The 26,386-nt window shown below is 43.9% G+C and overlaps 1 protein-coding gene across 1 annotated transcript in view; it reads left to right on the top strand.

Moving 5' to 3' along the window:
- Positions 1 to 26,386, top strand: part of PLA2G4B (phospholipase A2 group IVB) — a 70,798-nt gene that overhangs the window by 21,959 nt on the left and 22,453 nt on the right. The window contains exons 3-8 of the mRNA XM_048854802.2: positions 16,840 to 16,912; positions 20,244 to 20,380; positions 20,860 to 20,991; positions 21,606 to 21,646; positions 24,979 to 25,021; positions 26,321 to 26,384. Of these exons, the coding sequence (XP_048710759.2) occupies positions 16,840 to 16,912; positions 20,244 to 20,380; positions 20,860 to 20,991; positions 21,606 to 21,646; positions 24,979 to 25,021; positions 26,321 to 26,384 (490 nt within the window). The remainder of the gene's footprint in view (positions 1 to 16,839; positions 16,913 to 20,243; positions 20,381 to 20,859; positions 20,992 to 21,605; positions 21,647 to 24,978; positions 25,022 to 26,320; positions 26,385 to 26,386) is intronic.

Below are 26,386 nucleotides of genomic sequence, written 5' to 3'. Positions count from 1 at the left end.
CTGTCGGACGCCCATTTTGAGTTGAGCTGGAGCATGTCTTTAAAGGAAAAACATTGTAGATGTCTAGTGGGAGGGAAGTGTGGGGAGAAGGCTGAGGAAAAGGTCAAGGTCACAATGTGAAAGGAAGGTATGGAAGGGAGAGAATACATAAAGGTCATCTTGGAGAACAAATACATTCAATTTTCAAGGACTAAAAATAGAAACGATTATTGGTTTTACCCCAGCAGCTAGAAAACCTCAGCTGGGATCAGGGCCCCATTTTGGTAGTTGCTACACAAACACACAATGAGGGACAGTCCTTGGCTGGAAGAAACTGTGTCTAAATAAATAAAATAAAAGTCAAACCCAAACAAATCAGCAAATAGGGGTGAATGGTTAAAAGTTAAACAAAAATAACGACAGCTAAGAAGCGTTGTTTGAAGAAAAAAAGTCGGGGGCGGGGGGAGGAGCAGGGGGAGAATTGTGTTGATATCTCTTGTCTGTCTGTCTATTTGTGGCCTGGTCCTGCAAACACTTATGCATGTGAGTGATTTTACTCATCTTAATTGTGCAACTGATTTGAATTAGACTAGTCATCTGAGGAAAGCTATTATGTCTGTAAATATCTGAAAGATTGAGGCTTTAGACTGTAAGTTCCTTGGACCTATAAAATGGAGGTAAAGTGCCTCGTACAATTTTGGGTGCTCTCTAACTAGGATTAATAATGACCCATCAATTACTACAGGATAGGAGGATGTGTCAGATGTTTCTCACCTCTTGCCCCCAGCACTACACCCCCAAACCACACACAGCTTCATCCCCACGTATTGTTACTATGGCAGACTCAAAGGCAGGGGGATGATGCTGTGGTGGCAGTATTTTCATTGCATTTTTCCTTGAAACAATAGAGACACCCATTTATATCCATACTGCACTGATCCAGGAGCAAGGAAACCCAACTTGTTCCTACAGTCACTAACCTCCTGGAGTGGATACAATATTGCATTCTTACATTGCAGCAATTGTCTCAGGAAGGACACTGCAGCATTCATGGGAGATATTAGAGCTTGTTGAAAATTTTCTGAAGGAAAATGCTGATTTGATAAAATCAAAATATTCTATGGGAACATTTTTTGTTGAAATTTTCAACAAAATGGATATCAAAATGTATTGTTTCAGCAACCAAGCGCTCCGACATTTTTGACTATTGTTTTGATTTATTTTATAATTAATGATATGGTAAAACGGTAAGTGCTTCAACCTTACAGAAACTAAACCTTTAGATGAGGTTGTTCTGATATTTCCAACCAACATTGTCCAGAAAGTTTATTCTGTGGGAGATTCCAGCTTTTCATTGTGGTTCCGGATGAGAAGTTGAAATTTCTCACAGAATAAGATTTTTATTTTGGCTCAGGATGAAAGGAAACTTTCAAATGATGGAATTTCCAAGTTTCAACCATCTCTCTGATAGGAGGCAGCATTCCATGCTATAACTAATGGGGACACATCTAACATGCTCTGCTTCACCCAATGTAGTAATGGGAACTCAGACAGTCTGTTCAGCAATAGGTTTTGAGTGGAATACTATATTGACACAGACCAGGCACATGATGCGGCCAATGTGAGACAGGAGGGAGGTTACTACTGATGGTTATGTTGGGAGGAAGGCAGTGCTGTGTAGGGATTAGGGAACAGGGCTGGAAGCCAGTATTCAAGTGTTTATTCCTGGTTCTCATGCTTGAAATAGGAGGCATAGATACCCATGCTTCTTACCAACTGCTGGCTAAATGTGTGATCTTAAGCAAATCGCTTTGACATTGGTTTCACCATCAAACACTAAAGTGGGGCTAATAATTCATATTTCACTGGTATGTTGAGAGGCTTTGAGCATCTCAGATGAAAGGCATGACAGAAATCCAAAAAATGACTTATCCCCGTTCTATTGTGCAGTCACATAAGCATTCCTGCACACAGTCATAATTGGAGCTCATCACTTACGTCATGCATTTTGCTTTATGAACACACACGGTACATTTTTATTATGCAACTCATCTTTCAAGCATGTTTGTGGGGGATACTCTGACAGACTTGGCATGTTTTCCAGTAAATATATGGCACTATAGGGAGTAGCAACATATCCAGAGACAGTAGTGTGAGTCAGACTGCCCCATCCACTGAGACCCATGTGTACATACATGAGGATGCTTATGTTCTGAATCCAGTGATGCCATGCTGCTCATCTGAATGCTGCTCTACACATAGGAGACTCTTGCATCTCTGAAAGAAGTTCAAAAGACAGGTATAGTATATTGCTATAGCAAATGACTGGCTAAAACCTGCTCACCTTTATCATGCAAAATTCCCATTTGAAGTTGGTGGCTAATACCCCAAGCGTCAGAAGGTGAATTAGAAAATTAATATCTGCTTTAGTGAGAAGCTTAATTCAAATATTTGTCAGGACATCCTGAGTGGTCTCTGAGATCCACAAACCAGGTTAGGCCAATTTTCGTACAAACAACGCAAGCACTTAAAAAGCTATAAAGTTACATGTATTATATCACCAGAACATTCCGATTGGCTGAGTATACCTGAAGGTCAGGGACTGTTACCAAGCATTCTGAGAGCTGATGAACCCTTTTGTGGATGTTGCATGGATGTAAAGATATTTGTCCCATAACTGCTGCTTTTATTTCTAAAAACTTTTGGAATTATCAATGTTTCATTGTTGCACAACTTGTTGCATGCTTAGAAAACCGAGACACATCAGTCAGCTGTTTGCTTACAGTACTGGAGGAAGAGGAGGAGGAGAAGGAACTATTTATGCGACAGCAGCCTACTATTTCCCAGTTGCACAGTTTTAACATCCGCAAGAAGTCAGACTCTGATTCCAAGAAAGTGATGGCTGATGAGTAGAGCTAGTCAAAAATGTTATGATGGAATAGTTTTTCCATCAGAAAATGCTGATTCAGTTGAAACTAGGTAGGAACATGCCCTGCTCTCTGGGTCCTCAGGCTGCCTACCTCCCTGAGGTGCCAGGCTTCTGGTTCCTTGGCTCCCTGGGTTCCACAGCGCCCCAGCCAGCCATCGCCCCAGACTTGTCCAATTGGTGGGCAGGCAGGCTGGCCAGCTCACTGGGCTATCTGACTCACGGGCTGGCTGGGTCTTCATGTTGCCTGCTGGGTGGGTGGTCTGGAGACAAGTTGGGTGGGGAGACAGGGGGCCAGCCCCAACTTTTTTGGAAAATTCTTTTTTGGTTCTTCTGAAATGGAATTTTTCAAAGATGCCTGTTCCTTAAAAAAATCTTTTATTTCCGACTTTTTGTTCCTATTCAGAGTGAAACATTTTTTGGAAATGCAGATTTTCTATGCAATGGAAATACCAGGTCCTGCACAGCTCTACTGATGAGTTATGTGAGGTTGTAGAGAATTAACAGCTTGCATAACAGCACCTGACCGACAACTACTTGTAGCATACGTGTAAATGTGCAATAGCCTGTAGATATAATCTTGAATCCTGCATTACAGTATGTGAGTGTATGAGCTATTTGTATGTATGTGAAGTTTTGCATGATCTCTATTACAGAGTGAGAGACTGTAGGGTACCAATGTGCATACGCGGTGTAGAAAACCCAATTGTTAATTTGCACACCCCTCTTCCACCTAGAAGAGGCAGCTGTGCTGGAGGTGATCATGGGGGATGGCACCTCTGAAATCTAGAGCTCCATAGGAGTGCCACTGACAGAGGCTGTTTGCAAGAGCCACCAAATCAGTACATCTCTTCACCAGTCTGGCCCCATCCCATCTTGGCCTGGCACCCAGTTTTGGGCCTCTGGGTCTTTTGGGCCCTGTGGATGATTTGTACTACTGTGCTTCCGTTCCAAGCAGACTTACTGAATCTCCGGGCCTATCTGAGCCTACCTGGCTCATTGGCCACCTTACACCACACTGCTCTGTTAAGCCCTAGAGCCCTGGGCTTAAAATCCTTTGCTAAGAAGGTGCTGCATGCTAAGGGTTCCCATTTCCTTCAATAGCCGTTAAAGAATATATGGAATTCCTGGATTTTAAGAAATAACATACAGAAAGGATGGCAGTTCTAGATGCCTCAAACATTGTATGAATCAAGGAGTTTGAGGAGATCTTGAATTCCTGGAACTGCAAACAAGAGAAATTATGGGCACTCTAGCACAACGTGAGTTCTTAGAATGCCAGTCACGCCAGGGCTTTTGTGAGCTTCTGGAGCATCTACAAATAATTAAAGTACACGCAATAAATGTGCTAAAAGCCATTAAGAGACAGTGCAGTAATCCCTTAGAGCCACATGGATTAATTTTATCTAGCTTTTCTGGAGTATTATCATTTTTAAAAAAAATTGTCACTGCCTTGACTGGATTGACATAGACTTGGCATGCCCCTCAACCAGCTAAATCTCCAGCTGCCCTATCATGGCTGCGTGGTGGCTCCTTTGTACCAGGAGAGTGGCACAAGTGGGCTGGGCTAAGCACCACAGATCTGGGCCAGTATACATGTAGATGTAGAAATTTTTCAAGATGGATATTATCTCTGTAGGCGGATATTCTGTATTGAAATTTCTCTGCTTTTGTAGTGCTCACAAGCTCATTGGAAGGGAGCTTTCCTCCTGCAGGAGTTTATAATAATGAAGAAACAAATTGTAGGGCTCCCCATTTCTGCACATAATTTGGCAGAGCTCTCAAGGTCAACAATTTCAGTTAAACCGTTGTTAATGTGCCATCACTAGCAGTAACATATTCCCACAGCTAGGCTGTTGCCATGGGAAATGAAGAATTGGTCTACTAATTGAATGAATGATACAGTAATGAACTAAAATTAAGAAAGGGGAAATTTTAGGCTCAGTATTGACAGAGCTCTCTCAGGCCAGGGGAAGTGGTAAAAGTCTCACTGCCTGAAACTAGATTGAATGAAATATTACAGAATGGAGTGTAGAGATCAGTCCTGCATTGGAAGGACTATGGGCTGAATGAGCTAATATGTCTTTTCCATCTTTAACTGTTATGAATCTGAGTCTGAAGTCTTTGGGCAGGTCTGTAGAGGCTGTACTGAATGCCCCTGATTTAACCTATCCTGCCTGCCTCAGACACATTTCAGTCCAAGTGTCTTCAGATATCTACCTAGGATCTTGTTTTAACTCCTGCCACTTATATATGCTTTGTGTGTCCATTCTCATGGCCCTGCTGTATTCGTGTTACATACTCAGTATGTAAATTCGACCACCTGGAAACCAGACTGCTGCTGTTGCAGTGAATTTAACAGTGCTTGCATCCTGTGTCTCACTGTCATGGCTTTTATGTTCATATAGGCATAGCCTTTCTCACCTCACACTTCAATGCAGCCCCCCAATTCTGCTGAGCCAAGAATAATCCACTGGTACTTATTTGCTCTGCACAAGTGAGGGCATGCCTGGGGTCCTGGTGTTGGCCTTCATCAGCCCACACTGAATTTTTGTCCACAGCTTTTTTCAAAGGAAGTGTGTTTTCAGTTCTGCAGAATCTATGGAAAGTTGGTGTTGTTTCTGTATTGTTATTTACTGCCTTGATGCACAGGCAGTATCTGGCCCTTTGATTATGATCCACAGCTTACTACTGTTGGTTAGATCTCGTTACATAAAGCTATTAACTACACTGACATTACAATTAGGGCTAGATTCTGCCATCCTCACAAAGATATCCAGGGACTACTTGCAGACTAGGTTACTCCTTAGTGTTAGAAGGGTGGTAGAATTGGACCCTTAATGCAAGAACAATTTGTTTCAAAAAATTGTTTAGAAATTATAGGAAAATTTCATTTCAGAATTTCAATATTTTTCTTTTTTAATATTTTTATGACATTTACATTATTTCATGACATCAGTAGTAGTAATGCATCATGTTCACTCCTACTACACTACTGACATAATATGACATAATAGAATAGCTGAAATACTCTATTTTTATTTTTATTTAAAAGTAAGGGCTGCTGCTACTTACCTCTTGTCTGGATCAAAGTGTCTCCTGTTTGTGTTGTAAAAGGGAAACAGTCTGACACTTCGTGTTAAGTCACTATTTCTGGGTGTAGGGAGGCTTTCAACATGAACTCTTGCAGTTCCTTCCAGCACAGTTCCCACACTTATTTTTAGTGGTGCCCCCTTTAGATGGGTCGATGCTTCTCCCCATCTTCCCCCTGACCCCCTCATAGCATTCCTGGGCATGTTTGTGGCACTCTCTCTTTTTTTTCTGTCCAGGTTTCCTCTCTCCTGTCTTTTGTTTTAAATTCTACTTTCCCCCTTCTCATCTTGTTTCTTACCGGTGTATTTTCCCCTCCCTGCATCTTCCTTTTAACTGTTCTTGATGCCCTCTTTCAGGTAGCTCCCTCTCCCCGTCCTCCTACGTATGGGAAGGGCACATGCTACTTGCAGTGGATGTCCATTGGTGGCTCTGTGGGGCTGGGCCATAGCCACTCTCATGGCTGAGCTTAATGCTGCACAGTTAAGAATAGTTTGGCTGGTGGGCAGCTGCATGGGCCTGTGGTACTGCACACATGAGCTGCTACGACAGCTGCTTTAGAGGCTACCTTAGGAGCAGGGAGGGAAGGTAGGTGCTTTCAAGGAATCACCCAGTGCTCTACCCACAAGCACAGATTATGAGCAGCTGCTTTTCCTGTCCTCATTGGGTTTTTTTTCCTTTGTCCCACATGCACTCCTGAACTAGCCTGGGAACCTCCCCCTTCTAGAGACCCCATCCCTCAAGTTAGGAAATCCTATTATACTGGTAAATAGATTCAAAACGCTACATTTAAAAAAAAATTCCCAGTACAGAATGGGCTGAGCTGAGAATCTGGGGATGAGATGTTTCACCATAGACATCTGTGGCTGGGATTCAGAGATTTCTTCCCATTCTCATTCTTTATGGAAGTATTGTGCTTTTTGGAAGTGTTGGATAAAAACCATTATGGGTAGGTATGATTTGATGGAGATGTTAGGGATAACCCCTCTGAACATGGTAATATGCACTTACAGGCCACCAGGCACATGAAGTGTTACGATAGCTGCATCTTTCCCCTCACCCCAAGTACTGGGGCACACGTCAGCAGATTATTTTCTCCGCATATAGGAGTCAGGGGGTGGATCTCAGAGTCTCTATAAATCACACCTGCCCTGCTGGGTGAATCAGTGTAAAGGCAACAGCAAGCTGTGTGTGTGCCTGGCAGCCAACAGCCCTGTTGCTCAAAAGTTAGTTGGGATTTTGCCATCATCACCACGACCTAATTTGAAATTAATGGAGAACTCTGTGGGTAAGGTAAGAAAATACCCAGTGTTCTTAGTGACTGTTAGAAACCCTGCTGCTGTGGAGATTCTGTGTCAGTTCTCATCAGGTAACTTCCTACCTGTCAGCAGACTCAGGCTGGATCCTTTGAGATGCAGATGTGACTGCCCGTGGTAGAATACAGCATATTTTTGTCCTGCTTTAGGCTACAGGGAAAATTCTGATGCGGCATTTGGGTGTCTTTCTGTACCTCCACTATCCTAGTGGAAGTTCTTCATGTCTGGGTTTGTGTTCTCCACAAATGAATGTTGTTGGCAGGGGAGGGGATAATTCCTACTTTTTACTAAAGGTAAACAGAATTGTTAACAGTCTGAGTTATTTTCTCACAGGAGTATTTAAGAGAGGGTGACAGATGTAAAAGAAAAGGGACTACAGCGTAGTGGTGGCAGCACAGACTATGAGTTATTTCAAAACCAATATCCCAGCTCTTATACCTCATTTCACAAAAAAGTAAGAGAAAAAAGGGCACTCTGAGGTTTAAAATAAAGTGAGAGGGACACCGTTGTATGCTGCAACTTGAGGAGAATCACTGATGGTCATGTACTATCTATAGCATTCTCACATACAAAACCCTTTATGGCAAAGTTAAGGTTGCAGTACATATCGATGGTTTGAAAGCTTAACTTTAGAACCATAGGTTAAAAACAATCAAACATTACAAATCCCTTTTTCCACCCAGTATGGGTGTGGACCTTTTCATTCAGGGTACCTATAATTAAGTATGAATCTTTTATACTGGCAGAGGGCTTCATGTACATTCTGAAGACATTAACCTGAAGAGCTGCCTATTATAGCAGCGAATGCTTTTTGTAAAGAGCATCTGAAGGGATATTTGCATTTTTCAGCATCTTGACAGGGAAATTATAGTTAAACCAGGAAATAGTGGTTTTATTTTTAAAGATAGAGTTCTGTAGAAAGCATAAATACTTCATAACATCTAGAAAATTCTCTTTACTATTCTTATGGTCTCAATGCATCACCATGGTTTGTACAAAAGTTTTGGTCATGGTTACTGTCCAAAGTGATGATGTAATTTTGATTTGATATTCACATCATGGCCTTTTCTTCTGGTGTTGGTTGTAGTCATCACTAGAGCTGGTTCAACATTTTCTGATGGAACATTTTTCTGTCAGAAAATGCTGTTTTGTAGAGGTTGAAACTTTCCATGGACGTGTTGATTCTGATGAAATTTCATTTAGAAAAAATATAAAACACAGTGATTTGTTCTGATTCAGAACGAAAACAAATTTTGCAATCAGGGAATTTCCTGTGACATGGAAATTCCTCTTCCCGCATAGCTGTAGCAATCCCTCCTTAATAGTTTTTATTTCATAGGATATTATGTCTCATTCTGAATTTGGTAAACAGCCTCTCACTTTATAATTAGCCGAACCAAAATGTCAGTATCCTAAAATAATGATGAATTTGCTGAGTAACTCTATGTAGTGTAAGATGTATTAGAGAAAAAACTTCATCAAAGGGGCAATGAAGTTACACCACAGGGATGGCTTTGGCCCAAAGAGTTACTTAGCTTTGATGAGAAGAAGGTGAAATATGGCCGGCCAACACTCCCAACTTGGGATCCAGCATGTACGCATCAAGGACTTTATTTCTAGGTTTGATCTTAGAAGTTGTGCTCCCAGCTAGACTTTGCATGCTGTGAAACTGACTCTCATAGAGGAAACAAATAATAGTAGAGACAACAGTGGGACTGGTTTGAGACCATGGCTGAAAGAGCCATTTAGATCTGGAATCTAGAGTTTGACGTATAAATTCCAGATTAAATTTCTAAATGGCTTTTCATTGTCCTGTATCCAAACAAGGTCTTAGTAGACTTTTTATTGTTAACTGATCAAGCAAGCTAATCAATAGTTCCCTATGGATAGAGAAGCAGTGGGAGAGTGGATATCCACCAAAATTGCTGGTGGAACTTACATTTGATACAAAATTTCTGGAACCAAGTTGTTGTTGTTGTTGTTTTGTTGTTATTTATTTTATTATTATAAATGTCCTGATTTCCGTTGTTAAAACTCAAAGGTTTTAGTTTTGGACTGGCATCCCAGAGAGACTGCCTGTAAGCAGAAGAGAGGATTGATTACCATCTTTTTGGTGCTAGTAGGCATATGAATTGCTGTTTTTAGAAGCTGGGGAGCAGCTCCAGCAAATGATGAGCATTGTAACCTTCCAGAAACTGGCTTCCAGGGTCAGCAGGATGAGTAATGTACACAGCATACAGAGATCTGGGGGCCCAAAATCTAGGAACAATTCTACTCTATGATGTAATTTCATTGCCTCTTTGTCTTAAAATATTGGAAAAACAACAAAAAGCTTTCTCTCCCCTCATATTTTTGTCCAGCAAAGGTAGGGTACGTCAGGGGTTGTTGCTATACTGCAAGATGGGAAGGGACATTTCCTGTGTCTTTATGGGATAATATTTTCCAAACTCCATTCCAGATGTTAAGAGTATGTTCTAGAAGAGTGTGTGCTACCAGGTGATTTCTAATGGAGAGAGATAAGGACAGATGAGAACATGATCAAGGGACCTTAGGGCAAACATGTTCTTCCTCCTATCTAGTCAAAGCTACCTCCTTCTCCTATCCAGCCAGAGAGCTACAGCTGAAGGCCCAGAGGCACAGAAATAGACTGGTGAGGGTGAGGACCCTGCACCTTTCTTTCATCAAAGTTTATTATTCTACAACAGTTCTGTAGTGCTGTGAATTATTGCTTTCTAAATGTCAATAATGTGTATTACTTGCATTGAGGAGCTGACAGCCTAAATAACAGAACAGCAGGACAGGAAAGGGAGGATGTGGGGATTATTGATTAAGAAGAAAGGATCAAGGATTGCTTGGGGAGACAGATTTTAAAGAGGAGTTTGTGGAAGGACAGAGGGTATTTAATGGCTGATGGGGTCAGGGCCAGGTTTCCAGATGTAGAGGGCAGTATGATGAAAGGCATGAACCTAAGAATAGGAAAAGGAAACAAAGGGTCAGGCTGTCCCTGGTCCTTGTGGAGGAGAAAGGAGGAGGGTACAAGGAGGGAATGGCACTTACAGGGTTGTACAGCCTGTACATTCCCCAGCACCTCACTGGGGAGCTCGGGGATGGTACAAATTAGCACAAGTTAGGCCTGGGGACTGAAGGGAGAGAAGGGAGTGAGAAGATAATTTGGAGTATATTCTATTCTATTCTGTTCTGCATAGGTTCTTGCTCTACGTTTATCACTATAGCATGTGAGCACCTTCCAGTAGTGCCTTAAGCAATATGGTGAACACCTGTCACGTGTTGTTTGTTCTCTCATCCTCCTCCCAGAGGGAGAAGCACGTGCAATGCAGTGTCTTGTTTTGGCAGAGGATTTTTTAAATGAACTAATTGCTCTGTTCATATGCTAGAGAAGACAAAGTCAAAGAAATGTGCCTTGTCCATAGAGTGGAAGGTGGTGGGGTTTGTGATGGTCCTTAGTCCCTGGGGGAGTTCAGTCCATGGCTTGGATTGGTCCCTGAGAAAACTCTGTCTTCTGCACAGATGAGCTTTGCTCTTATTGTTGAGAGTTCCATTGTGTTTGGGACTTTAGGATGATCTTTGAAGATAAGGACTGATATCTTGATCCTGATTCAGTATTCTGCGGGAAGCCAGTGTAGAGAGCAGAGGATAGGGGTGATGTGCTTGCTGTAGCCTGTACTGTTGTGGCTATGTGCTGCAGCACTGTGTACTAGTTTGAGTTTCCTAAGCAGTGAAGGCTTCATGCCCAGGTATTTTGCATTGTTGTAGTCTAGAGGAAAGGTGATGAAGGTCATCATCCTCAAGGATGGGACGGGGTCTCCAAGCCAATGGGATATGATAGCTAACGTTACTCATAGACGCTGCTATGTGAGAGCTTAGAATCAATGAGGAATGCAAAAGTGATCTTAGACTACAAACTGAACTGACCTATGGTGGATGTGAAACTATCGCCAAAGGAGACTTCACTGTGACTACAAACTCTTCAGAGCATTTTCCTCTTCCCATCTGCATCATCCTTGTCTTGTTGAGGTTCAGCTTCAGCTAGCTGTTCTACATCCATGAGCTGATCTTGTCCAAGCCTGGGTCACCTTTGCAGTAGCAGTGTGGTCATATGTGGTGAAGGATAGGTAGAGCTGTGTGTCATCTGCATATTGCTGGCATTTGAGTCCATGTCATCTGACCAGTTCACGTAACTGCTGCATGTAGATGTTGAAAAGGACTAAAGAGAGTCATGATTTTTGTGGACTGCACAAGTCAGGGTCTAGTAGTGGAGGTGCAGTTTCCCATCACTACTTATTGAGTATTTCCTTCCAGGAAGGCTACTAACCATTTAAGCCATTACCCTAGATCCGTCACCTCTCTCAGATGAGCCAGCAGAAGCTTATGGTCAACAGTGTCACATGCTGCAGAGAGGTCCAGGAGGATGAGAATAGGAAAAACTTCCTGTCAGGGTAGTTAAGCACTGCAACAAGTTGCCTAGGAAGGTTGTGGAATCTCTGGCACTGAAGGTTTTTAAGAACAGGTTGGACAAACACCTGTCAGGAACAGGGCTAGTTATTACATATTCCTGCCTTGAGTGCAGGGGACTGGACTAGATGCCCTCTTGAGGACCCTTCCAGTCCTACACTTCTATGATTCTTCTGTCCACTGATAGGAGAAGGTCATACATCAGTGCCACTAAAGCAGTTTCAGTTCCATGTCCTGACCTGAATCCAGATTGTGCTGGGTCTACGATGTTGGCTTTAGCCAAAGCTGAATACAAGCTCATCTAACTAGCTTCCCTATGAGCTTGCTCAGGAATGGGAGGTTCGACACTGGGCAGTAGTTATCTAGAACCAGTGTATCCAAGGAGGGTTTCTTCAGTGTTGGTTGGACGATCACATGTTTGAAAGAGGAAGGGAAGCTTCCTTTTCTGAATGAGGTGTTGGCTATTTTGGTCAGGAGTGGCACTAGTTGGTGATGACTCTCTTTCACAAGTCCAGAAAGGGCATGTGTCAGATTCACAAGTCCTGGGATGGGATGCCCATAGGGTGTCCAGAACTTCTTGATGAGTGAATGTATTGAACTCCAGGAATGTAGGGAGGCTGTTGGTTGGTGGCTCCAAGTGAAACAGATCTGTGCCATCTGACGAGGCTTCCAGAATGTCTGTGATTGTTTCAGCCAAATATGTTGTTACTTCTTCACAGTGCTTGGTGCTCAGTTCTGATGCAGGTTATAGGCATTCAGAATTGATGAAGTGGTCTCCCACTCTAGATAGCTCCTTGGGGTGGGAGTTGGTAGCTTTAATGGATTCTGATAAGAAGATTTTCCTGTCTTGTAATACAGCCTCACAAAGGCTATGAAGACTTATTTATGTTTGATCCTGCCTGTATCAGCCTCTGTTTTTCACCCTTGAGCACTCAACTTTCTAACCCCTCTCTCTTCATCCAGTGCAGGGTATCATAAAACCCAGGAGATCTGTGTGGGTGATGGGAAGGAAGGAGACATCTGGGGGCCACTGTGTCAATGGTTGAGGCCAGGATAGAATGATAATTATTCACCAGATCCCCAATTCTTCATCCTATGGGTGGAGACTGGTGCTGGAACACTTTTTATAGCAGGAGTGCTGAAAACCATTGAACAAAACCATACATTTGGTACATGATGGAAACTGTGCATTTGGTTGCTATTATTAGTTCAAGCTGCTGCTGTATTCCCAGCACCCCTGGTGCAGTGCTACTGTATTTTAGCAGGCATTGGAATTTGTTGGAGTCCATGAGTCTTTGTGGTCAAATCAGGATCGTTGGTCTTTCTTGTTACCTGTGACTTGGAAGGTCTCTGACCACTGCCTAAATGAGATGATGGTCTATCCAAGACAGTAGCTGGGTTGTGATATCCTCAGTCTTGATATCTAGGCTGAAGATCAGGCCCAGGATGTGACTGGCTGCGTGGAATGGACCTGAGATGACCTGTAAAAGTTCTAGAGAGACAAGTGAAGCAATGAGTTTTTGGGGATTTGGGAGCAGGATTATAGGGGGCTTAGCAGATTCTATTCCATACAGATTCTTATATTGCCCTCATCACAGTAGTATCAGAATGTCTTCCAGTGCTGCATTAAGTGATTTGACTGCCTTCTGTCACATGTGACTTGTTCTCTCTCACATATTTTCTCCATCAGGTGAACTGTGTGTACTCTGTAGTGTGTTGTTTAGGTAGGGTTTGGGGGCTGTTTTTTTTAAAGTGTACATGTTGCTCTCTTTATGTTAGAGAAAATGGGTTGAAGAAACATGCTTTGCATTTGGAACAGAAGGTGGTGAGATTTATGATGGTTCTTGGCTCCTGTGGGAGTTTGTTCCACAGTCTTGGAACAATCCTCAAGAAAATCCTGTATCCCGCACAGATGAGCTTTCTCCTTATTGTAAAGAGTTCCTGTGGGCCAGAGGAGTGGAGGTGTCAACTCTGGTCTTCATCCCAGAGCAGCAAGTGATCTTTTAGATACACTGGACCCAAGCCAATGAGCTCCTTGAAGAAAACAACTGAGACTTTGAACTTGACTTGATATCGACACAAGTAGATGATAAACCCTCCATTCTAGCTCCTTTCTCAATCACTGTGGACATCATTACAGTTCTCTCTATCACTCAGGGCCCTAACCTGTGCACCATTTTTGACTCAGACCTCTCTGTAGCTCCTCACATCCAGGCTATGTCTTAGTCTTATAGATTCTTGCTGCATACCATCCCTTAGACACTGCTTTTCCCATCCATCCACACAGTGGAAACTCTTGCACAGGCTCTCGTCACCTCACATCTTGGTTAGTGCATCATCCTTCTCTCTATCCTTGACACATGTACTCTTGCCCCACTCATATCCATTCAGAATGCTGTTCAAAGATCACTTTGCTAGCCCATCGTTTTGACCGTGTCACCCCTATTTGTGTCTCTCTACCGGCTCCCTCTTCTCCATCATATCAAACATAAGGTACTTGTTTTCACTTTCAAGGTCCTTCATGTCTTCTCCCCACCCTACCTATCATCTCTCATGTGATACTGCAAAGTCATCTCGTGTCTCTGATCAGCCCTGATGCCAGCCTCCATCATCCATATGTTACATTTTCAAACAAGCTCTCTTGTGCTTTCTTCCATGCTGCCCCTCGTTCCTGGGAGGCGCTCCCTGTAACCATCCACAAAGTGAACTCATTAGCCTCCTTCAAAACCTTCGGTAACACTTTCCTTTGCTGTGAGACCTATAAAAACTTGAGTACTGATGAGGCCAAGGTGTGTGAACTACACAAACATATTGACACCCAGAGCTGAATCCATCACCCACTGAAGTCAATATTCATTTTCATGCAAAAATAAAGGGTTGTTTTCTTTGTTTTTGTTTTGGTCAGCTCAGCAGTTGTGCTGAACTGTACACATTTGACTCTGAATATATACACATGAGTGCTAATCACTGGTATGTACCTATTTTGAGAGAAAAAAATGGGAAAATACAGTGCACACAGGAAAGGGAAGGATGCTCCAGAGCAGCAGGAAAGGTATAGATACGTGAATATTGTGACAATCGTTCAGAAACTGTATCGGTGCTTATGATTTTGAATTAGCTGTAATGTCCTCTGTAGTTTGTTGTGTTATGAAGACAGCAAACCTTACCTTTAGCTCATGCTAAAGTGGTTGGGCCAAATTTAGATCTCAGTTACACTGGAGTGAACCTGAAGGGGGGAGGGATAGCTCAGAGGGGGGAGGGATAGCTCAGTGGTTTGAGCATTGGCCTGCTAAACCCAGGGTTGTGAGTTCAATCCTTGAGGGGGCCATTTAGGGATCTGGGGCAAAAATTGAGGATTGGTCCTGCTTTGAGCAGGGGGTTGGACAAGATGATCTCCTGAGGTCCCTTCCAACTCTGATATTCTATGATTCTATGAAGTAACTGAGGCCTTGGTTCCATTGTGAAGTTGGATCCTGTATGTTTCTACCTGCTGCTCTGGTAGACTTGTGCACTCTAATACCAGAGAACCCCAAGAGATTGGGGCGGGGAAGCGGGCAAGGTGGCAACTGTCACAAATGACGACTCATCATTGGTGAAACAAAGATTCATCCGTGCTGCCACTGAATTGATTCAGTCTGCAACAACTGGGACTCTGTTGTTGTTTACCCTCTACAATCCCAGGGCACTTGCTGTGTTTATTTGCCCTCCCAACAATTGATTGCAGCACTTTTTGTATCTGAATGCAAGACCATTTGTACTGATTGAAGGGGACAATTTATTGTTTAAATTTCTCCAGCGTGGACAAGTTCTGAGAGTAGAATATGGCCCATATTGTGCTGGCGGTGCCATTAATTTTAAAACCTAGTTTTAGGATGTTAATGAAATCCAGCCAGAAATGCTGATTGTACAATCCAGCATTCACATGTTAATGAGTTTTTGCATATGAAGATGTGTGAGTCAAACTCTTGTGATTGGCTCAGAGGAACAGTTGGGAAGCCAATTTCCTTGTTTGTTAGGCCTTGTCCACATGGGGAAATTGACTGGCATAGCTATTGTCGAGTGAACTATTCCCAAAGTAGAATGATTATTATTCTGGAATAAAAATACTTTTATTTGGGAATAGAGAATCCACACAGGAGAGTTATTCTTCTATAGCTGTATTATTTCAGACTAGCTATGCTGGTCAATTTCCCCCAGGTAGGTTAGGCCGATGAAAGCAAGTTCTTTATGAATAAACACTACAGTAACTACACAACTAGATTAAGGATTAAATCCCCTATCTGGAAGGGAAAGAGTTTAGCTCCTAATGCATCCAAAGGCCCAGCTATTCAGTTAGTGTGTGCAAATGTGATTTTTCATAGCGCAGTCAGTTGTGGGCACACTGAATTGAGGCCATCTTGAGACTTGATGAAAAATGGGTCCTAATGCCTAGATCCCTGGACAGTGCTCTGATACCACAGGGTGGCTGCAGTGCCAGAACCCTATCAAGTGCCCAGAGAGCACGGTGGGGTTCAGTATAAGTATCTAGACAGAGCTCATTCAAGCAGCTACATGCTGCCAGGGTTGGTGTGATGTAAGGCTCAGTTTTGGCTCAACTTTGGTCGGTGGTGCACTGCTGCCAGCAGATCTGCAGCGTAACCAGGCTCGACAGCCATCAATGCACTCAGGAAGTCTGAAGATGCGGCAGCATTGAATTGACAGTAAATGTTGTCAGAGGCTGAGACCATTGCTCCTCCCAGCTCATACCTTCATCCAGCCAAGACATGTACCCAATAACCTGTAATACATTCCCTGGCATAACTTGTTGCTATTAAATTAGAGCAAGGTTCCTTCATTCTAAATTTACCTGGGGGAAAACCATTTTAAAAACCAGTTTTCAGGGGGTAACGGTAATTGTGGTAGTCATGCAATGTATCCTTCCACTATGAACAATAGTTACTTGTAGAAGAATAAGAGCAAACAGTAAGTAGAAAAGCCCTTTTCTGTCCTATTTGGAATATATTTAATGTTGTTGTTATTTTATGCTGATGAAACTCGTGTTTGGTTTCTCTGCAGATCAAAACCTCTCCCAACTGCCTGCTCTCTGTGAGAGTCATACGAGCCAGGAATATCTCCTCGAAAGACCTCTGTGAGTTGTGTTCTTCCTTCAGTACTTCCCAGAGCTCACTGACTGTGAGCAATATATTTGAGAAGCAAATGCAGTGTAATTAAAGAGGTAGCACCTGGATTATTGTCGGAGCGGGGGGGCATCAAATGCCTGAAATACCTGCAGATGTGCGGACCTAGTCTTTCAGGGAGATAGTGGGACAGAAGACTCCCAACTGTGTTTCCTTTTGATTGTCCTTGCAGTCAGTCATTGCAGTCTGTTAATCTGCTTCGAACAGTTTGTTTATGGTTTTCACACGTGGATAAATCAACTCATAGACTGGAGTTTCGTCAGCCAGTCTGTATGAAATGCAAATGTTCCATGTGTTTTAAAAAGATATAAGGTACCACAGACACTCAGAATCCCTAGAGTGTCTCAGGGCAACGTAGAGAATTCTGAGCAGCCTAAACCCCTCTGTTTTCTGCAGTCCCCAGATTCTCAGCCACACAAAATTATATTGATTCTTCCTTGATAAGAAAAGCAACCTGCAGGACCCCAGTCCTAAATATGTGCTGAGTATGCAGACAAAATGGGTCTCTCTTGTGAATACCCCTCTTAATTAGCATTCCCTCCCTACATATCCCCCCTCCCAATGGCCTACTCTTGCCCCTTTTGAAAGCTGGTGTAACATTATGCCTCATATTCTTCATAGAAATATGGTTATGATATGAATATGGCATCACTAAGGTATGTTTTATGCAAGATGGGTCATGTGAGGTATCATTGGAAAGGTGATGATTTCCTGAATGTGATTATCCAATTTGTATGCATGTATCCGTTCTGTATCTGAAGCTGGGAATATTGAGTATGTAATAGTTACAACTGTATTTTCACGTGGGAAACGCCCACCAGACAGTATGCAAACAGCCTGGATGGGCCATTAGGAAGGACAGTAGGACTTTAAAGATACCAATCTTCCTCCTTCCTGGGAAGTTTCCTGGGATGCGGCTTTGACATTGCAGGGTCATGTGATCATGTCACCTCGTACAGGATTCCATCTTGAAATGCTGGTACTTTTCCACGGGAAGGGGATGGGGGGTCAAACTAGGAAACAAAGGATTCCCGCCATATGCAAATCCTATTTAAGGCTGGGGAGTGAGTTAATCAGGGCTCTTCTCCACTGCCTCTCCACCCAAGAAGGAAGACTGCTGAAAACACCTGAAGAAACAAAGGAACTTAGGTGAGGGGGTGGGCAGGGGCTGAGCCCAGGCGAGAAAGGTCGGCCTGCAAAAGGAATCCCTGCAGATTTATACTGCAAGCAGTGCAGTTTACCTTCAAGAAACTCTGTAACCTGCTTGAAACAACACTTAGGGTGAGAAATTATGATTTGTAGCCAGTATTCCTTAGTGCAGTGGTCTCCAACCTTTTTACGCCCAAAATCACTTTTTGAATCTAAGGGTAACCCAGGATCTACCCTGCCCCGTCCCCAAGGCCCTGCTCCTTCCCCAAAGCCCTGTCCTGCTCACTCCATCCCCCCACCATCGCTCGCTCTCCCCCACCCTCACTCACTTTCACTGGGCTGGGGTAGGGAGTTGGGGTTAGGGAGGGGGTGCGGGCTCTGGGCTGGAGCCGAGGGGTTCACAGTGTGGGAGGGGGCTCTGGGTTACCTCCAGTGGCTCCCTGTTGGCAGTGGGTGCAGCGACAGTAAGGCAGGCTCACTGCCTACTCCAGCCCCACGCCACCCCTGGAAGGGGCCAATGCACCCCTGCGGCCCCTGTGGGGAAGGCGGGGAGCACGTGGCTCTGCTCGCGGCACCTCTCTGCAAGCAACGTCCTTGTAGCTCTCCCGTCCAATGGGAGTTGTGGGGGCGGTGCTTGCAGGCAGGAGCAGCATACAGAGGGAGACCCCCGCCCCCGGGGCCGTGGTGGCCACTTCTGGGAGCGGTGTGAGGCCAGGGTAGGGAGTCTGCCTTAGCGGCAGCCACACTGCACCACTGGAGATTGCGATTGACTGGTTAGTGACCACTTCGTTAGTGTGTGAAGCTTAGTTTGTGTGTTTTGTTTTATTTGCTCAGTAATCTGCTTTAATCTGTTTGCTATCCCATATACTCACTTAAAATTTACCTTTTGTAGTTAATAAACTTATTTTTTTGTTTATGCCAAAACCCAGTTTGTACAATTCATGACCGGGGGTTGGGGGAACAAAAAGCTGTGCATATCTTCCTCCACATTGAGGCAGGGGGTGAATTTCATGAGCTTACACTACATAGATCTCTATACAGCTCAAGATAATATAAATTTGGGTTTACACTCCAGAGAGCGTGTGCACCAGAGTGCTGGGCAATTCCCCGAGCTGAGTCTTCCCACACAGAACAGATTGCAGACTGTGTGATTCTACAGCTGAGTGCATCCCTACCTCTGCCTGTGTGTGTGCGCGTGCAGCAGGACAGGGTGAGGGAGCCCAGGCTGGTGGAATGGGCAGGCTCGGTGGGACCCCAGCACATCAGGTGTCACCCTGGAAGCGGGGTCCAACTCGTCACAGATGTACTTTGGGACCCTCTCACCTCCCATTTGCAGAGATCCTCCATAGTTGGTGAGAAATCCTTTTGAATAACCCCAGTAAAGACAGGCACTCTGACCCCACTCCTCCAGTTGCTTAACTCTCCTCTCCTGCACTTTCCCCTAATGTACAGTAACTTGACCTGTCCAGTTAAACCATCCCACTCCAAGATGTGCTATGCTAGTTATGGAAATATGTCTGAGACCCTACACATTTCACTTCACAAAGCCATGCAGAATCTTGGCCCAACCCTGGCTGCAAGACAGACCAGACACTATGTATCTTTGAGTGGCCCTTTGTGTCTTGGAGTTTTTCAGGTAGAATGTTACAGCCAAGCCCCTGAGCAAAAAGGCAGTTGAGTGAGTTTCCACAATGATTCAAATAAATGTGTGGTTAATAAGAATATCCGGATGTATAATAATAAAGATTAAAAATAGCCTAGAGCTTCTGAAGGGAAATAAGTGGCCCTTATGCTCCAGGACATAAGATGACCTCGACTGGGGCTAGAAAGATACTTTTTGTGTGTGCAGGTTATTCAGTAACTGTGCATTGTAGAGTTTCTTGTACCTTCCTCTGAAGCATCAGGTACTAGACAGTGTCAGAGACAGATATTGGATGGAGCACAGCTCTGTGGTATCATCCATCCATCCATCTCTCTCTCTCTCTCTCTCTCTCTCTCTGGAATAGACCATTTCTCTTTTCTCCCCAAAACCTGCTGGGTAATGTCATTCATGTCCGCTTCTAAGACTGAAACAAGTTTTAAGCATTTGATATAAAATACTGGCATGTCATTTCTTTTTCTTTTCTTTTGCAGTCACTGCATCTGATTGCTACGTGAGCCTGTGGCTGCCAACAGCTTCAAATAAAAAGGTCAAGACCAAAACCATCGAGAAAACTGATAACCCTGTCTGGAATGAGACCTTTTACTTCAGGATCCAGAATGAGGTCAAGGTACTTAAGACAATGAGAATTCATCCTTATGAAGAGTCCAGAGGCTTTACTTTAAATCTTGCTGATCAAACATAGTAGACAAATTAGAGAAATGCTCTTGAGACCGAATTGCAAATAGCTGATTGTGCAGAGTAAAACAGCGGAGATTAGTTGATTTATTTGAGTCAATCTTGGTTATGGAGAAGCTGAAATCATTGTTCCTTGAACTGGGTGACAGCAAAGGCTCTCAAGAGAGGTACCATTTTTCCCATCACAGGATACAATAGATGACTGAAAAGACACTGATTGAATCATTATGCACCAGTTTCTTGGAATTTAGTTAATAGCTGAGTTCCACATTGCTAGGCTCGTGAAGGAATGCTCTGCCTCCTTTGTTCTTCTCTTCTCTCAACTGAAAGATAATGTAACAAAGATTACCTAATTTTTTGTCTCTTTAACTAGGGTATAGAATTCTTACACATCTTCCCTTCTGCTTCCAGAATATCCTAGAATTGACAGTCTATGATGAGGATTCACTCACCAAAGATGACGCACAATTCACTGTTCTGTTTGACGTCGCTAAAGTCAGGCCTGGAGAGGTCATCTATAAGATATTCTCTTTGAAATCAGAGGTAAGGACTGAAATTTCAGGAGAGCTGAGTAGAATGTTGCTGTCTCATCTGCTTCTCATAGTGACCTGGCTTTGGCTTTGCATGAGCTGATACCCCTGTCCTGTTTCATTAAATGTTTATTAGCAGTGGCACCAAAAATCTCTTTTCCTAGAGTCAGAAAAAAACATTCATTCTCTGTTATGCCACTATCTTTGTGAGAGGCTAACAAATGTTGACAACTTGTTATCATTTAGGTCTGTCCAAAGTGCTATTTATCTTATGTGGTCCAAATCAATAGCTTTCTACCCTTTGACTTAATTTTACTCTCCTCATGCTCAGACGCTTCCCTAAGAATGTGAAAACTGATGGTGAAAAACCTGAGGAAAACTCATACATTTCCTAAATGAAACAATTATTTCAGGGGGAGTTCCTTTTGCCAGGTTCTGTGGGTTTCCTTTCATTTGATTCTCATTTTCATTGGCCAGCAGTAAAAGGAAGCATAATCTGATAACATCCCTGATAGTCCATCAAGGGTCTGGTAGAAGAGATTTGTCCAGAAAGTGAAGCTAGGATAGTTCTGGTCTGAATTGGGATGATACCATTGATTGATGTGTATTGTCCCTTTTTCTTTTCAGAAACAGGATTCTCTGGAAGTGGAATTCAAGATGGAGACAATGTGAGTAAAAGTCCAAAGTTGTAGGCCCTTGAGTGGTATGTGTAGACTGGTAAGGTGGTGGTAATAAATTCACAACAAGGATCAACATGAATGTAATATTGGAAATGTATCCTCCTCCTCCTCCTCCATTAAAAAAAAAAAGAAGAAGAGGAGAGTTGAGATTACAGTTTTACTGCTTAACTTTGTTTTATTTTTATCTCATTATCCCAACACACGTTGACTCCATTTATCAGTTTTGTACACCTATTGCAGGTATTTCTAGTGGACGGGGTCTGTTCTCAGTCCAGTGCTATTCCATATTTTTATCAATGATCTAGGTGAAAACATAAAATTATTGCTGATAAGTTGTTCAGGGGACACAAAAATAGGTGGAATGGTAAATAACATTGGGACAAGTCAGTTTATAGAAACCAATTTGCATTGCATGGTAAGGTGGACTCTTTTGAACAAGATGCATTTCAATACAGCCAGATGCAAGGTCTAGAGTAAAGAAGGTAGGTCACACTTACAAGATGACAGACAATATCCTGGATTGCAGTGACAGTGAAAAAGACTTAGGAGTAATGGTAGATAACTAGCATGAGCTCCAAGTGCGATGTTGTAGCTAAGAGGGCATATGAGGTATTTGGATGTATTAAATAAGGAGAATCTCAAGTAGGGAGGAGGTGTTATGCATCAGTGAGACCACTGGTGGAATAATGCATCCAGTTCTGGTGACCACATTGCAAAGAGAATGTTGAAAAATTGGAAATGGTTTAGGAAACAGCTACAAGAATGATTAGAAAAGAATGGAATGGAAAAGAATGGAAAACATGCCTTATGATAACAGACTTTTAAAGCTATTTAGTTTTATCTATGAGAAGGTTAAGGGGTGACATAAGCATGTTCTGCAAGTACCTACATAGGGAAGAGATCTCTGATAATAGATGGCTCTATAATCTAGCAGAAAAATTCATAATGAGAAAGCTGAAGTGAGACAAATTCAGACTAGAAATAAGATACAATTTTTTGACAGTGAGAGTAACTGACCATTGGAACAATTTCTCCATCACACAGTCTTTAAATTCAGATTGTGTGTTTTCCCCAAAGATATGCTACAACTCAAACAGAAGTTCCAGGCTTCCTACAGGAATCATTAGGTGAAATTCTATGACCTTTGTTATGTAGGAAGTCTGACTAGATCATTATAATGATCCCTTCTGGCCTAAAGATCTATGAAAACACTTATGCCTGTGCTTACTTTACTGTGAAATCAGTGTGTCTGAGATTTCCTTCCCCAGACCTAAAGAAGAATTCTGTGTAGCTCAAAAGCTTGCGTGTGTCACTAACAGAAGTTGGTCCAATAAAATATATTACCTCACCCACATTGTCTCTCTCAAATCCTGGGACCAACACAGCAAATTCACTTTATTACAACTGCCATGAGTAGTCCCATTGATTTCAGTGGTCTCACTGACTTTACTACTGAGTGTAGTCTCATTGATTTATTCACAGTAATAAATAAACACAAGCAGTGATGAGCTGCCAAAATCTTAACAACCGGTTCCCTCCTCACCCCATGAGGGGGACGTTGTCCATCCCCGCCCCCCTGGACTCCTGCCCATCCAATCCCCCGCATTCCTTGATGCCCCCCCCCGGGACCCGTGCCCCATCCACCCCCTTCCCCTGTCCCCTGACTGCCCCCAGAACTGGGCAGGAGGGTCTTGTGGGCCACTGTTGTGGGTGCCCATCCCACCCCTAAGAGCCAGAGGGACCTGCCGGGGGGCGAGGTGAGGAGTCCTGGCCTTGCTTACCTGGGGCAGCTCCCAGGAAGCATCCGGCAGGTCCCTCTGGCTCCTAGGGGCGAAGTAGCATAGCTGGGGTGGGAGTGGCTGCTCCCCCCACTGATCATATCAAAAGTGGCACCTTAGGCGCCGACTCCGTAGGTGCTCCGGGGCTGGAGCACCCACAGGGAAAATTTGGTGGGTGCAGAGCACCCACTGGCAGCTCCCCACCCCGCGCCCGGCCCCAGCTCACCTCACCTCCGCTCTGCCTCCACCCCTGAATGTGCCACCCCGCTCTGCTTCTCCTCCCCCCCGCCCCAGCTCGCCTCCACCTCCCTGGGCCTGAGCGTGAAGCCGCCACCTGCTTCTCAGCCCACCCCGGCTTCCCACGTGAACAGCTGATTTGCGGGAAGCCAGGGGGAATGGGGGGTGGGGGGCGGAGAAGCAGAGCGGGGTGGTGCGTTCAGGGGAGGAGGCGGAGGTGGAGTGGAGGTGAGCTGGGGCCGGGCGCGGGGCGGGGCGGGGCGGGGAGCTGCCGGTGGGTGGGCTGCACCCACCAAATTTTCCCCTTGGGTGCGCCAGCCCTGGAGCACCCATGGAGCTGGCACCTAAGGCACCACTTTTGGCTGGCTGTTAAATTTAGAAGCCCTTTTAGAACCGGTTGTCCCTCGCGGAACAACTGGTTCTAAAAGGGCTTCTAAATTTAACAACCGGCTCCAGCTCACCACTGAACACATGCATAAGTGTTTGCAGGATCGAGGCCTTAGACTGTAAGCTGTCTGGGGCAAAGAGTGTCTTTTATTATTGCTTGTCTGTATAGTGCCTAGCACAATGGGATCCTGATCCTTGTTCAGGATTCCTAGATGACCGTGATATAAATAATAATCTGGAGGAGTCAGACAGGATATTTCCTCCAAATTTAAAGCATTGCATAATTTGTATTTATAGTGGTTTTTGCTTTCCTCTTATGGATCATATGCTGGCTCCTGCTACAGTTAATCACAAATCAGGTTGATCTGAGGCAAAGACATTTGTGGCTTCCATAGCACTTGGTTTCAAGTGGGGATGCTTCATTATAGCCCATCTGACCCTAGGCCTGGGTGCTGCAGGAGAACATGAGAACCCTGGAGTGGGCTGCACCTGCTCCCATGAGGTTGGAGCGAACCTCTATGGTGTATAGTTAGGCTGCAGAGATATGGCAGAAGAGCTGAGGCAACCAGTCCAAATGCCAAAGCTGCTCAGATGAATACCTCTCCCACCATAGCATGCTACAGGCACGATATGAATCTAGATGGACCAGGATCAATGTTTTTGTGTTTTTTTGGTTTCTCAATGTGATAGCAGCTGTGTATCTCCATTGTCTAACTTTTTAAAGTTTTGTTTAATTTGCTTAGTGAGTGCCCATATTTCTGTTCCATTTGTTAGGGCTCTCAAAATACATTAGTGTTTTGCATTAATTTTTAAGCAGGGAAGCCATTTGTTCTTAACTGTACACTTACAAGTGCTCATTTAAAATAATTCCTTCAACTCAATAAAATTGGTTTGATTTTTTTGGTTCTGTTTTTTCAGTCCTGGTCCTCCTGAGAAGCTCATTACAAATGGTGTCCTAGTAGTAAGTTTAATTTTGACTTTTCCTTTGTTCCTTCCCTAAGTGTCTTCCCTTCATTTGTTTCTTTTCCCTGTGCTAGAAAATCCTTTCTGTACTTTATACAGCAGGGTTTTCTAGACAGTGTTTCTTTCTAGATCTGCTAGAAAGCATTCACTGTGAGAGGCTTGATTCTGTTTACTTTGGGTCAGATAGTTTTTGGCCATGTGTAGCATCACAAGGGCAGGGAGGGTGCAAATATTTGTTCTTGCCCTAGGTCTACCTCTTCAAAGGCCAGCCACAATGTGGCTGAGGCATGTAGGTACTGTGCGTTGGCATTAGCCTTAATTGGGGTGGAGTGAAGGCAAGGCTGTTTCCTGTAGCAGCCTGCATGGAACTTGGAGGGAGGAGCACAGGTTGCAGGAGGGAAGAGTTTGGAGGAGGCACCTGGAAGACTATCTGCATGCACATGGTTGGAATGCTAGCTGCAGTCTCTCTTAATAAACGGCCAATTTAGTTTTACAAGCTTGGAGTCCTCTCATGTTATTACCCAGCAGGTGGTATATGAAACATTGCTAATCCTCCTGGGCCATACCTCCCAATAGTCCTGGATTTCAGAGGGATCGCACTTTGACCCTCAAAGCCCCCTGTCTTGCTTGAAGGCCACTTTGCCCCAACCCCTCCATTTGAGTGGCATTGTGACATAGTGCACTGGCTTGTAGTGCCAGTCAGGGTTGGCCCGTTTGCCTCTCTGTGTCCATCTACGAGGGGTGGATGGGCCAAACGTGAGTGGTGCTGCGTCCCACTTTAGCTACTTTGAACTGCTGAGAGAGATGCCCTTGGCTGGCCCAGTGCCTAGGGAGCACAAACTGCACCCTACCAAGTAGTGGAAGAGCTGCTGGCAGCACGCACTCCGCAGGAACCTCTCCTTACAACTGCCAATCCCGGGTTGTCTTTTGAAGTCATGTTTTATCCCTTTCCCTTTCATTTCCTGAATAAGGAGTAAGACTTTGATCTTCTGGCCATAGATTTTCCAGCCATGCTGTCTGAATGTGCCTTAACGATTTAGTATAAGTTGTCCCTGAAATATCCCCAGGAGCTACAGTAGCATTAACAATGCATTAGAGATCAATTGGAATAAGTTATAGGGAAGATAGTTGAAGTAACCTCAATCAGGAACAGTGGGAAGCTGACATACACGCTCTGATTATGATACAAACTGCACAAGAACCCATCAGCTGTCCATGTCTCCAGTCTTCACCCCCATTAGAAACATTCTTAGTATATTTCTTTATCATCCATTCTTTTACTGATTGTCACTCACAGTCGCGTGAAGTTTGCTGCTTAGAAGTTCAGGTGGACAAGGAGGAGAATAAAAAGTATTTGAAAGGT

This window comes from Caretta caretta, chromosome 6 (assembly GCF_965140235.1).
Source record: "Caretta caretta isolate rCarCar2 chromosome 6, rCarCar1.hap1, whole genome shotgun sequence".
Lineage (NCBI taxonomy): Eukaryota > Metazoa > Chordata > Testudines > Cheloniidae > Caretta > Caretta caretta.
The sequence above is the reverse complement of the archived record's forward strand: the minus strand, read 5'-3'. Positions and strand labels throughout refer to the sequence as shown.